General features: G+C 33.0%; 1 protein-coding gene across 1 annotated transcript in view; it reads left to right on the forward strand.

Moving 5' to 3' along the window:
• Positions 1-1433: 1433 nt before the first annotated feature.
• Positions 1434-14936, forward strand: part of LOC133189645 (uncharacterized) — a 62186-nt gene continuing 48683 nt past the window's right edge. The window contains exons 1-8 of the mRNA XM_061325047.1: positions 1434-1539; positions 1843-1980; positions 7575-7748; positions 11195-11338; positions 12544-12657; positions 13204-13470; positions 13629-13764; positions 14572-14779. Of these exons, the coding sequence (XP_061181031.1) occupies positions 1434-1539; positions 1843-1980; positions 7575-7748; positions 11195-11338; positions 12544-12657; positions 13204-13470; positions 13629-13764; positions 14572-14779 (1287 nt within the window). The remainder of the gene's footprint in view (positions 1540-1842; positions 1981-7574; positions 7749-11194; positions 11339-12543; positions 12658-13203; positions 13471-13628; positions 13765-14571; positions 14780-14936) is intronic.

The raw sequence follows: 14936 nt of genomic DNA on the forward strand, positions 1-14936 counted from the left end.
CACTGTAACATTCACTGAAGCCATCCAAAAATTAAGGACCACAATAGGTGAGAACAGCTGTGTAACAGGGGACTGGTCACTAATTACTGTATATACACAGCCACTGGCGATAACGGGTTTTTTACAGGTGTAGATGACGACACGCTAAAAACTGTATGCAGTTTAATGTTAATTTTTGATAATTTTTTATAAAAATATGTACTTTAAAATAATATATAAATAGTGCACGTTTTTGAGGGTAACAGTGTTACCCTCAAAAACGTGCACTATTTATTTTATTATACTGAATGTCTTATTGATTTCGGATGTCATAAAAAAAAAATTCGGAGATCGTCGTTAAGTTCACGCTTAGAAAGCTTTCAAACTCCCCGCTTCTATTTTTCTCAATAAGAAAGCTTCGGAAAAGATTTACCAACCTCTCTATTGTTTGTTTGCTACTCAAAAAGTCCTTTATCATCTAAAGTTTGCACTCGCAAGGATGTTTCGTCTGTCGATTGTTGTTTTCAAGTAAGCTACATCGGACGCAAGCTTTTATTGACGTCTTTTATTCGGCTTCTTTCAAACGCACAACCGACGTTTTGAGAATTCTACGGTGAACCGTACGCGCATGATTTGAACGCATGTGATATTTTCGTAATGTTATCCGTTGTCAAGTGTGTTGTTAACCCTGAGGGTAACATTACGGATTGTTAAATGTGTCTAAACCAATCAGATTTTAGTATTTAACATGAAAGTATAATAAGAAAAAATACTCTTCCGAGTAACCGAGTACCATTTTTAGTATTCGATACTCGGACGTTCGATCGAGTACCCGGTTAACCGGGTACTCGTTGACATCCCTAATATTTTTAATAAAGTTTTCTACACTAATAAATGTTCTCTTGGCTTTAAAAAAAGCATATACAGAATCTTCATTAGATATTACCCATGGTAATACTGTAAGCTACCCAAGGGGTGGCTAGTATTTCTGAATCCTCAGTATGTATACAGGTCATTGCTTCATCATCTAAATAAATCATCTATTAACCAGGATGCACCAATTTAATTTGTTCTCATGTAAAATAGACCAGGCTCCTCTCTCTGTAGATACTTAGTGGAATAATACTTGAGATGATGAACAGTCATACTTATCATTTATTGTACGTACAGCATCTCATTATCATAACAATATAGGCAATACACATATAACAACATAAGAAAACATGGCTGATTCTTCAGATACACAAGTTTAGGTCGTCCAGTGTGGTAGGAGATTTCTAACTAGGCTAATTACGTGTAATTTACATTATAAGTATCTCACCGTCTTAGCTTTCTTCTTTATCTTTTTAAATGTTGCCGCCGTACAACTAGCTGAAATCTGTCGTAACGTAGTATGCGCTTGCTTATATAACCTCCTATCCCCTGTCACATGACACAAATTATCCAATGAAAATATGCCGTACGAACTATCAACCAATCAACAGCTTGTACGGGAAGCTGAGTTCCCACACAAGTTCCCACACAGAACTACTTTTGCCACACAAGCTGCCGTACAATATCGTAACAAAAATAACAACGTAAAAATAACAACTGGAAATTGAATACATAACATAAACTTGACTAGACGAATAAATTAATACCTTCAATGTTTATAAAACATCCCTAGGCTGTACAATAGATACTGAACAATGTAGCGTATGAATATCGTAACTACCAACGATAGCGTAAACAAATGTAGTTCCGATTAAGCTGACTGATAATAAAGTTAATGCTGACAATAAAGGACTACTTATAGCCTCAAAATACACAACAACTCAAATTAAAATGTAGAATCTGATCCAATATTCATAACTTGAATCATAGATTACTATAGTGAATATGTCACTAAACCGGAAGTGACGATCCGAGTAAAGTATGATGGCTACCAAAACATGAAATGTAAAATCCACCCTCTTATCCCTGATATTAGAAATCCTTCGACTTTACATGAAGCAACAACAGGTAAAATATGATGATAATAGCTATTACTACAATCGTATCAAGATAGGCTGACATATTATTTTCAATAAAATCGTAAACGAACAACTTTTCTGGCAGGCACATGATAAACATAGATTTAACAAGTATGAAAACTGGACGACCGCATAATATTACGTATAAAAATAAAGTGATATATTACAATATATTACAATACAATTAGTACAGTAGCACTACTAAAAATATCTTTTTTAAGCTTCCATATATGATCCTTTTAATAATTGTGTGGTGGATGTCACAATTAAACACCAATTACTGTGATACAGAGGGGGTCGACACAGCAATAAATAATTTTACCTTTTATTTTTGTTTATAAAAAAAATGCTGAAATCTACATTTTTCATTAAAATTAAGAAAATAATTAATGGAAAACTGATTAATGTAAAAAAAAAAAAAGAAAAAAGAAAGAAAGAAACATGTATCATACATGCATTGCAATATTTTTCTCTGAAATTCTGCGATACATCATGATATTTTTAGCCCTAGTGTTGGTCAGGTGATCAGTTTCCCATTGTCCTGATAACCCAGGAAGTAGATCATCTGTCTATAATTTGGGTCCCAAGTTCAATTTCTGATGTCATCCATGACAATTGTCCTTATTTGTATTTGATGTCATGGCCATGCACGGGGAGTAATTACAGATGAGAATTAAGTGGCTGGATGTTTCTGCATTGGTGTCTTTAAATGTGCACGTAGTCATGAAAGATTAAGAAATGATGCTCAGGCATGTTCATTTATTGTTGAACAGATACATAGGTGAAAGACTTAACGTCTTAAAAATGGAACTCTTGGGCAGTTGGGTAGTTTGAACAGTTGAATGCTTGATGGTCTGGAGCAAGGTCTCTCTTTCCCTGTTATGCTATTTGATTTTGATTGCTCTGGCTAGGCTGCAACTCATGTCATTACAATTTGATTTTTATCATTAAACAATGAAATGTAGAAATGTTCTCTTGACAGCTCCGCCCTCACTAACGGTCGCACCGTCTAACATATTATAACATTTTTGAATAAGTTTTCCTATTATATCACAAATGTAATAAGTTTCACTATAAACCCTGAAGAATGCTGAATCACACCGGAAACAGTTATGTCACACACTGGAAACAGTTATATCACCCGGCGGAAACAGTTATAATACCCTCCCGATCACATTCACGTGTCTTTATGTTACGCATTTATAGCTCGGGTTCGAGAATTAAGACGGTTGCTATAAGCAAACGTAAATAACGGAGTGCAATTCTTAACGTCATGAAAGCATTTTTGGATTATTTGCCAAAACTTAAATAATTCTAGACTATTTTTTAATTTAAAAATGTTATATAACATATACCACATGACTTCTCGGGCGACAATACCAGAATGTTTGCCCCTCGGTGACAGGAAAGTCCTGGAGTGTTATGTCACCCTCTGCCTTCGGCATCGGGTGACATAACACTCCAGGACTTTCCTGTCACCTTGGGGCAAACATTCTGGTATGTCACCCTCGAAGCCATTTGATATATGTATAATATGAACACGTAAGTGTGGGTGTTTGTGTACCCCACTTGATTGGCTGATACATGTATGTATATCCCACTTGATTGGCTAGTGAGTATACTCCTCTTGATTGATTGGTTTGAATACTTTTTCTTGATCAATTGGCTGCATAGTGTGTACACCTCACTTGATTGGTTAGTGTGTGTATATACACTCTTTTTTGATCTGCAGTGTCTTACACGCGTTGAAACGTCAGTAATTTCATTACATCGAAAAGATTTTGAAAAAAAATATAAAAAAGAATATAATTTAAAGATATACTGTTCATAATGATCTAAAAGTCAAATTGATAAGATCTTCTAGTTAATTGTTCATAATCTGTTTTCTGTCATTCTAACTAAAGCCAACTAAGCCACGTTCTGTTTACATGGATTCCATCCAAATAATAGTAGTCATGACATATCCTATACGAGGGTCGTTCAATAAGTAATGCAACATACTGTTTATGATAATAAATGTAGAAGCAGTTAATTTTATTTTTTCACACAAAATAAGTTCTATTTAAGATCTCCTAATCACCGAAAACCGCATGTTTTTCCTATTGTCTTCGCAAAGAAATCTTATTAAAAAAAAAGAAGAAGAAGCATGCTCACTTCACTGAGCTATATACTGTTTTAAAAAGATCTCCGCCAAGAAGATGAAAATGAAGTTCATTACAAAAACCGCTGAGGATTGGGTTTTGATATCTGGAAAGACTATTATTTCACGCAGTACAGTATTCATTAAAAAGTGGAAAGGACGACTTACAAGTTCGCACTCGAACTGGTCGATCGAGATATGTAGGGACACCAAAAAAATATCGATGTTCAGGCCCGTAGGAAGCAATTCCACTTTGAGGGGGCACAAACATACATTTTCAGTTGAGGGGGGGGGGCACTATCAACTACCAAAATTCCTTGACCAAAAAAAAAAAAAAAAGGGTCATCAGACGTTATTTTGAGGGGACACAAGCATATAGTAGCTATATTTTCTATAGTATTCTATATATCGGCAAAATTATTGGGGGGAGCACGCCCCCCCCCCCCCCCCCCCCCCCCCCCCCCCCCCCCCGGTTCCTACAGCCATGTGTTGTGTGCAACATGATGTCTGAAAGTGCCAGATTTACTATGAGAGACGTTACTAAGACACTAAACATTTCATCGTCATAACAGTTGGTTAAATTGGGACAAGGGAAATGAATTATTTTTTTTTAAAAAATCTCTCAGATGAATGCATTATTTCCTTACATATGCCTACAAGAAAACACGCGTTAAATGTGTCAAAAAAATAAATATAAACACTTTAAGAAAAGAAGGTATGATAAACCTGCGAGTTGCGTGACGAAACATGGGTACACTGTTTATAGCCCATACGAAATGTGGAATCAGAGGAAGCTTTTGTCCTATTATTGTAGAGAGAAGCCATGGCTCCAAACAGGTCTTACAGACAGAGACAGAGAAACTGCTTTTTGTGCTTTTCTTATTTTTAGATGACCTTTTGCATTATTTATTGAACGACCCTCATATTAACAATATTGAGTGATGGAGACTATTGGTGATGAATTTCAGTATGTTATAGAATTCAAGTACTTTTCAAATGACAGAAAACTAGATCTATTTCTTCAAAATAGATATTGTAAAATTCCAAACACTTTCAAATTTCATGAACTGTAGAAATACAAAAATCACTGACAAAATATATTAAGAAAATTTTCAAAACTGTCTGTCCTTCTTGAATCCTCCATATACATAACTGATTATATGTTTATTTCATTCTTTTTTCTTTATATAATTGTCTATATATATATATATATATATATATATATATATATATATATATATATATATATATATATATATATATATATATATATATATATATATATATATATATTAGGGATGTCAACGAGTACCCGGTTAACTGGGTACTCGATCGAACGTCCGAGTATCGAATACTAAAAATGGTACTCGGAAGTGTATTTTTCTTATTTCAAAGTATATATATATATATATATATATATATATATATATATATATATATATATATATATATATATATATATATATATATATAACTTATATATGGCAAACGATAATTAGCGCGTCGTCATCTTCACCTGTAAAACACCCGTTATCGCCTGTGGCCGTGTATATACAGTAATTAGTGACCAATCACCGTACACAGCTTTTCTCACCTATCGTGGGCCTTAATTTTTGGATGGCTTCCATGATTGTTTTCAGTGAATATCGTTTAAGAATGGTCTATTATCTTAAAATCATTTTAAAATTATTTAGTTAATATACGGCAGCGAAATCGAACATGCATAGAAATGCCGCTACATGTACCCATTTTAAAAGTGAAAAAATGTTTAGAAATAACTATAGATTAAAAATATCTTGGAAGTCAGTTTGCGTAGTAAGTTTAGTGTATACGAGGGAAACAACCAACATATGAAATATCATTAGACTAGCGATCCCAGCAATTCTAATCATCACAAACCTGCGTAACAGATTGTCCCTCTGCGTTGATGAAATAGATCCTATACAAGAACTGTAAACCATTTGTAATTTTTGATGTATTAATTGTGTCTTTTGTGTTTATTTGATAAATAAACTTAGTACCAAAAATCATTTCCGTTGGACTCGATGTATATCATGTATATATATACATTTATAAACGTGATAAATACAGCTTTGAAGTTTAACAGAGATTTACTTGGCTCAAGAAAATCACCTGTCAGGAGTTCGCGTACCTATCGATTTTACCAAAAATTTCAGTAAATATAAAAAATACGTAGTGCCTATAATAATTACTAAATATTTCGGTAAAATTGATAGGTATGCGAAGTCCTGTGAAAAAATTAACACACTTATATTTACATATCCGAGTACCCGGGTACTCGATCGGAAAAATGTCCGAGTAACCGATTATCAAAAATTGACCGATTTGACATCCCTAATATATATATATATATATATATATATATATATATATATATATATATATATATATATATATATATATATATATATATATAGGGGTGTACCTTTTGTACCAGTGATCTGGTTTAGAGAGAATAAAGAATTAAATTGAGACTGAACATTAAGCTTTTATGTTAATTGCACCATTTTCCTTCAAGACTATTTTATACAATTAATTATAATTGATTATTAATTATCTATGCTCACATAAGTATTTTAAAGCACCTGGCTGTGAGGGGAATACCTATTATATTGAAACCTTGGCCAATATTGCCCAAGAACTACTGTAACAGTAAATTACTATCAGAGAAGTCATTAATTTCAAGTACCTCTGCTTATTAGGTTTAATGAAATGAATATCCCTTTCATTCCCAGTGTTTTGTTTTGAACATATTTTATTGACAATGTGTCAAAGGGATTGGACACAAGTTCTAAAAACTTAGATAGTCCTCTCCCATACATAAAATCTTAATAGCCATACAACATTTACAAAGATTTACAATTTTCCAATATTAATACATGAACGTACAAGAACAAAGACAATAGTTATTATTGCTAAGGAATATCAATTGATATAATGATGATTATAATGACGTCAATAACCATATTAAAATAGTTTCAAAAGGTAGTAAATACAAGTACATGTAAGTGTCAATTGAAACGACCAGTATCCTGAATAAATTTTTGAACAATACCAAATATTTTTTTTCATTTTCCTGGAAAGATAATGATTCATCTCCCCAAAGCAGTTTATGCACACTTAACATTTTTACATTATTAATTACAAGTAATGCATTCAACATTAAACGTCTAGCTTCAAGATATTTTCTACACATAAAGAAATAATGATGACTATCCTCCTTATATCCACAATTCCCAGTGTATAAGCACAGTAGAAAAAATCTTAAGTTATGTATTTTTGTACATGCATATAGCCATTGGCAAAATGGTTACTGTTTTGAGGTACAGAGAAATAATGGTTCAGTGAACACAATAATGGAATCCAAAAAAAAAAAAAAAATTCTTCGTCCATTGATTTATTCTTTCAATCTTCATTTACAGCAATTTGTGACGATAAAACAGATCGCAGTGGAGCCTGCACAAAGTATTACTCTAATGATGGAATTTTGAAGCGGAACCATCCAATAGTGCGTGACAGTGGGGGGTCGTGCTCCTCCCCGGAAAAGTGTACAAATTGTAATAATGGCTTCTATGGAGACGGGCCTTATTGTAAAAGTAAGAGAAATTTAAAAATTCTGTTAAATCAGTTTAATGTCAAAATATTCATTGCATCAGTTGGGTCAAAGCAATTGTACACTGTAATATTTTTTCCAACATTTGTGTTCTTGTTCTGTAAACTTATACATGCGTGGATAAAGGCACTGCCAAAGTTATGGCAGGTAAATTTTTATACAATGAAATCAAGAATGCAATAATAAATTGGTGCAAATGAGAGTTAGTTGTATTCGAATTGGCAGAGCAAGGCAATCTTTAAAAAAGTGCAAAAGTAAAATGACGGACTTTTTTATAGTTATTATCTAAGTTTGTAGTATTTATAATTGTGCATAATAATTATATTTCTTAAAGTTTTGAATTATACTGATTCTAAATACTGATATGTAAATTCAAATGAAGTGTGCCTATATAAAAGGCACAAGATTGTGCCTTTGTAGGAAATGCTTGCTTTAGGTTCAGAGTCTCCACTTTGCCTGTAAAGAAGAGCGACACATAGGGATGACTTTGAGCTTCTCTGTTTGACGGGTCCGTTTCATTCGTCTGTCATCAGGGACGAAGCATCGTTTTTGAAAGGGGGGGGGGGGGAAATGAACTTACCTGAAAAGAACTTGACAAGCAAAAAGGGGGGGGGGGGGGCGTCCAAACTCTAAAATCCTATTTCGTATGTGTGTGTGTGGATGTTTGTGTGTGGAGGGTGGTTCCAACTTTCTTCATGTTTCAACTTCTTTCAATGCCAAATTTTATCATATACTAATACATTACCCTTATTTCACTGAACTGCAAAAAGTGGAGGGGGGGGGGGGGGGAGGGGCAACCGACCTTTGAATGAACATTTTCAAAAGTAAAAGTTATATTTTGGAAAAAAAGGGGGGGGGGGCAGCCCCCCTGCCCCCCTTATGCTACGTGCCTGGTCATATCTTTATCTTAAGAACTGTAAAAGGAAGGAATTTGAAATTTTGCTCATGTATTGCTTGGTCTAATACTTAAAATACTGACAAAGTCACCTTGAACTTGACAACCTTTAAACGCTCAGCTCTTCAAAACCGACAACTCAAAATGCTCAAATTTAATACCTATTTTGTTTTGTTTATGAGAGAGAGAGAGGGGGGGTCTGGGCTGTCTAGCAAGTACACTGCTTATCATAAGAAATTCTAAAAATTTACCTGCATTAGAATCCAATGACCTTGACCTTTGACCTACTTTTTCTAGAATACTCCGAAACATTCCGAAACATTCAATCTTTTGAATTTTTGAAGAGATGTGGCTTTGGTTCAGATATATTACATGTTTTTGACCTCATGATACTGTACTTTTTTAAACTGTATTGTGTGATATACACTTACAGCACGAATTGAAATTTTAATAGAAAGATAAGTTTATAAAAATAAATCGGGTTCGGTATACCGACTCAGATTTGTTGTCGGCTGTGCTGAAGCAGAGAAGTCTGAAGATAAAACACTTGAAGTCATGAGAAGTTTAACAGAAATTTCTGTTAAGTTACAAAATCAAAGGATTGTTGGATACGTAAGAATAAATGAATGAATATTTTTTTAACTATTCATTTCATCTTTGAGGATTGTAAAATCATAAATTCTATTTGATCGTCACATTTTGCAAAATACCAGAAGTAATTTTATCATAGTCTTACTACGTTTTTTACTAAATAATTTAGTTGTAAGCAGATGCATGAACTATGCAGGTCCAGTACATTCACTATGTAGCTATACGTAGCTAAAAATACATACATAGGTACATATTTAAACTGTTATGCATGCAAATAATTTTTTAACACGTTTAAACCAAACAAAAAACAAAACAAAACAAAAAATGACCACACTTTCGAATTACACTGTATTTACTACTTGTACTAAGCGTACGCAGCACAGTTAAGGCTATAAAAAGGGGGCGGAGCCTAATTTGTACGGGAAATATTGACTATGACATCATACAAAACCAACAATTCTTAAAAATACTATAAAATGATATGATTTGCTATTTTAAACTATAGGAGACCATCAAACTACATCAAAACTTACTATAACATGCTGTTTTGTCTTTAGTTAAATCCCACATAGCAAGGTATAAACAAGTCACTGATCATGATGCACTTGTCGATGTGACGTCATTTCGTAAAACTTGACGCAGTTTGTATGCAGTGAGAGGCGGATCAAGTAATATTTTCACAACGAAAAATGTATTCTATAATTAAATAAAATTTTATCTGAAGATACTTAAGAGGCCATTAACTTGGATGCAATGTCTTCTTTATGATTTTATTCATATATATTCTGTATATTTCCTATATAATTGATACTGCCGTATATTTGTATGCAAGTACATCGGAGGGTAATGTAAGGGTCATGATAAATCGATCTAGTGCAAGGGCATACACTCAATGGATCACAGTAAGCTTTTACATATAAACTCTACAAGTATTAAGGTATCCGAAAAGTGCTGCGATCCTGGTGAAATCTTGAAGGTTAATTAATTATATCTATATTTAATGCCGTTGACTAGCAAAAAAATACATCATGCAGTCATACAAATATGATTTTAACAATGAAATAGCAGAATCTATAGAGGATCGCAGCACTTTTCAGAAACTACAATGCGTGTTGAAAATATTTATACACTAAATTTAGTATTTTAACTTGATTATGCCCTTGCACTAGTGAAATTTATAGGTGACCTCGATACTGCAAGTATATGCGCTGTATCACTTGACTGCCGCATCACGTGACAAGTCTAAATATAAAATCTTATCGTCCTTTAGTTAATATGTAATTATTAACCATAATTACATTCGTCCAATATAAGTAAAGTACTGAAAAGAATCGCCATTCTGATTAAGAATATATTTTTAATCACAAAAAGTGCCGATATTTCCATTGCGCACCTTAACGGTACTGCGTACTAGTTTTTTTTTCTTTGTACAAGGGACCTATTTATCTGGACTGAGATTTGGCTTACCTTGATACTGTGGAATCATCATTGTTTGTGGGGTGGACCAATTTTCGTGGATTTCTTGGGTCTCTCTTACCCATGAATTTACATCCCCATGAATGTTTATGTTGTAAACAAATTGATTCATAATGAATCTACTGTATAAAAGAGTAACCCACAAAAGTACATCATATCCCCACAATCAAGTAAAATTGACCCCCACAAATTAAAATGATTCCACAATAATTGGACTAATGCTCTCAGCAGAGAGCCGAATCTTAGTCCAGATTTAGCATGTTTAGGGATCTATGTTCTAACTAGTACATATAAGTCTCTGATTGTTATTACATGTAAGGTAGAATTGGCAAGAGTTTTAAGCAGAGAAAGTGGGGTTGATAGAGTTCTTAAATGAATGACAAACATTAGTATATATATGTACTGTACATGTACTTGTAGGTATTGCAAGTATAGAATGCCTTTATGATTGGGTAATTTTATTTCAGTTTGTCCTCCTATTGCAAATTGCAACCACCGCAGATGTACATCACCCGGTGATAACATCTGTGTTTACTGTGAAGGAGAGGTTTTGGAGAAGGACTATTACAGGGCATACACACCGGTTCCTAGTCAGAAAAAGAAGTGTGAAAGTAAGACATATGTATCTCTACACTTGGTCATACTAAATGATCAGGATACAGCCTATTGTGCAGCCTATCAATGCAGAGTTAAAATGGATTTATCATTTCATGATTTAAATTTAAGAAATTAATGCACAGGTCTACCGGTAATTTCCTACCTTACATTAGTTGATGTTTTGGGGGGAAAGGGGATTGCATTATAGATTAATTGGAGGATATTGAGATGTTTCTCAAATAATATTTTAATTTAGGCTACGGGTATGAAAAAAAGAAATTAGGTCATGTAGTATGTCATTAATTAAATAACATGTAACCAAGAGAAATAACAGAAGGGAAAGAACTCTGTGAAGTGTGCATTGTGGGTATTACATTATTCACAAAATACCATTAAACCAAGTTATTTTCAGTTAATGAAAGGGGATATGGTTTAATGATGGAATCGCATGAAACAATTGTAAATTAGGCACTACTTGAATTTGATTTCTCAAAGTCATACATATAGCACCTAGCTTAGCAATGAAGAATTTATCATGCTAAATTATTTCCCCTTTTTAGGTTAGTAAGTACAAGTTTAATAATTTTAAAAGTTTTCAGTATTCATGCCCTTATAGATAAATTAGAAAAGGATTCCATTAGAAATCTATTTATTTACAGAGCTCAACATGGGTTGTTTGAGGGCTTTATTTTAGATGACAATTAACTTGGCATAAACTTCTATTTCAGTGTTAACTTAGCATTAACTAAAAGTATCAGACGTTTAATGATCTTCTGTGCAACTGAATCCATTATGTGCTTAATAAGTTAAGTTATTGTCATTGTGTTAGGTACACAGTGACACATGAAAAGGCAAATATATTTAATGAATATATTAATGTGTAAAAAATCTTTGAATCATTAAATTTTCTGCAGTATACTCTAGATATATGAAATGAAATAAATTTCCTCCCAATTTTTTTGAATTAAAAATATTTCTTGAGAGGCAATTAAATGTATAAAGAAATGTAATTAATACTTTGCACCACAGAAACAAGGTTATGTATGTACAAGGAACCGAATACACTTGTGAAAAATACTGACAATTTTTTTTTCATTTATAAAAAATGAAATTTACTCACTGATAGATTTGCTGAAGTTTGGATAATATCAGGGACCTATATACTAGTATATAGTATATAGGTCCCTGATAATATACCATAAATTCTTGTTTATTTCAGAGGCCTGTTCCTGGAGGTCTGATAGCACAAGGTGTTTCCCTGGGACCTGTACCGATGGATTGGCCTCCCAGTGTAAATGTTCCCCTGGCTTTGAGGGCCACCACTGTGAACAATGTAAGTGATTACAGTAAAACATGGTTATGGCAAACACATTTAATTGTAATGAATTCATGCTAGTAAAGTGACTTTCATTCACTGTATCAGTTTTAAATCATAAAATGAACTTAACAAATGTAATGAATACAAGTAACATTTATAATGAATCAAAATCATTCGTCCATGGCACTTCGCTATACACAAGTTTTACTGTACATGTATGCATGTCAAAAGGATTGATGGAAACATGCTCTGTGTTTCTGTTTGATTGGAAAATGTTATTGAATTTTGAACTTACAGTTCAGTTTTGTTTAGAATATATAAGTTTGCAAAAATACATAAAAATTAATACCTATACTCAAAAGAAGAATTGAAAATTCTTCTCAGGATTATGCACCACTGGGATTTAGGAGTTTAAACAGAAATTGAGTGGCATTGCTATGAATACATTTAAAAATATTTTAAAGAAAACAAGTGTAACTCATGTAGATATAAATACATGTAGTAAAACTCAGACGTAAAGACAAGCAGAAATTACCATTAACTGTAGTATTTATTATTCAGTGGTAACAAAGGCCTCAATCATGGAGAATGAGTGTAAATTGGAAGATCCAAGAGGGAGAATCCTAGCAAACCCTGCTGATCTAAATGAGGGCCCTCCACAGCCTACCCGCTGGACTAACAATGTCATCTGGGTGAGGGCCGTAACAAAATGGGATGCCTTATTACAGCTTCCAGCAGCACCTCCAGTCATCTCTGGATTGGACCATTACGTCACTGACTTTAGATATGGAATTAAATTCGCATCTACTAAATTACGTCAATTTAGGGGTAAGATTTTGTTGAGAAAGACAAAGTTCAGAAAACTTTGTGATACATATTATTTAGAGCATCTAGGAATTTTGTAATTTAGAGAATTTTTGACTCAAAATTGCACTTACTTTGCATAAAAATTTCTACAGATATAAGGGATTCACTTTCATTTGCAGCGGGAAGAAAAATTGTTGAGCTGACTCACATTTGTGAGGGTGTGTCAGAAAGAGCTCCCAAAACAACATCGTTTTCCTGCAAAAAAACCTTTTATAATCTTGGACGCTCACTGCAAGATTTGAAACATGACGATCAGTATGTTTAGTACCTCCTCTACTAGTTATTGAATGTGTATTTCTTTACCCAGATTTCATATTTTGGAACCATTTGTGTAGTTCTTTGTTGTGTACTTATAAGTAGACCTAATTCAGAAATAATTACTTTTTTTTTTTAATTTATGACAGAAGAAGTACTAGCTGTTAGTGCTAATACATTATCTTGCAAATTAAGATTCCCTGACATGTTATGCCACATACATGTTCATTTTGAAAATACTTATATACATAGTATTACATGTAGTATACATACAGTACTCATCAAAACTAACTATAAAATATTAGAGATTATATATACATGTAGTAATTAGTTTTACACATTTGTCTATGCAAGTCACTTAAATTATGAGGAAAGCTTTTTGTCTTAAAAATATAAAAACATATTACTTTCCTAACACATACAGACTATACATGCACCATACACTATATTAACATGACTCTACCAGTACATACATGTACTAACATGACTACATGCTAATATGACAGTCAAAATCATTGGTACAAAAAAGTTAGATTTTTATTTATGTCCTTAAATTTTACTACAACATGTTATATAAAAGATGATATAAGTCATTTTTAAGTTATGAACAGTCTGCCTGTAAATAATTTGAGATTATTTACATGTAATAAAAAAAAAAATAAGGGATACCTAGAAAACCATCTCCCATTATTCTAATGAATACATACAGAAGTTCTGAAGGGATTTTGACTCCATTTGGAAATACAGAACTCTTTTTTACCATCAGTACATTGAGGTCATAAAATAATAACGTATAAAATGTTACAGATTGATATTCTATCTCCAAGCCACGACAGGAGGTTATGTTAAAGTGAAAAACAGAGAGGCAAATAATAAGATACAGTACCATCCCTTAGTGGGCAGGACAACAGAAAGAGAGTTTACATACCACTGGGACTTGGAGAAACCTTATCATAACTTAGTGAAAGGTGTTGATAATCCACCATTCCTTAGTGTTCCAGATTTAACAGAAAATGTGAGTGGTATACGTACATATATGTATCAGTTTTTATTTTAAAATAATTTTCTACTACTGGTTAAAGTCGTCTGCAGTGGCTATAAAGTAATTAAGACAACACAATTTAAAAGTTTGGACAAATTACCATTAAAGCTGTATGAGCCAATTTTTTTTA

This window comes from Saccostrea echinata, unplaced genomic scaffold, assembly GCF_033153115.1.
Source record: "Saccostrea echinata isolate AGI-Se365-2 ecotype Australia unplaced genomic scaffold, CSIRO_AGI_Sech_v1 ptg000019l, whole genome shotgun sequence".
NCBI classification, from domain to species: Eukaryota; Metazoa; Mollusca; class Bivalvia; order Ostreida; family Ostreidae; genus Saccostrea; species Saccostrea echinata.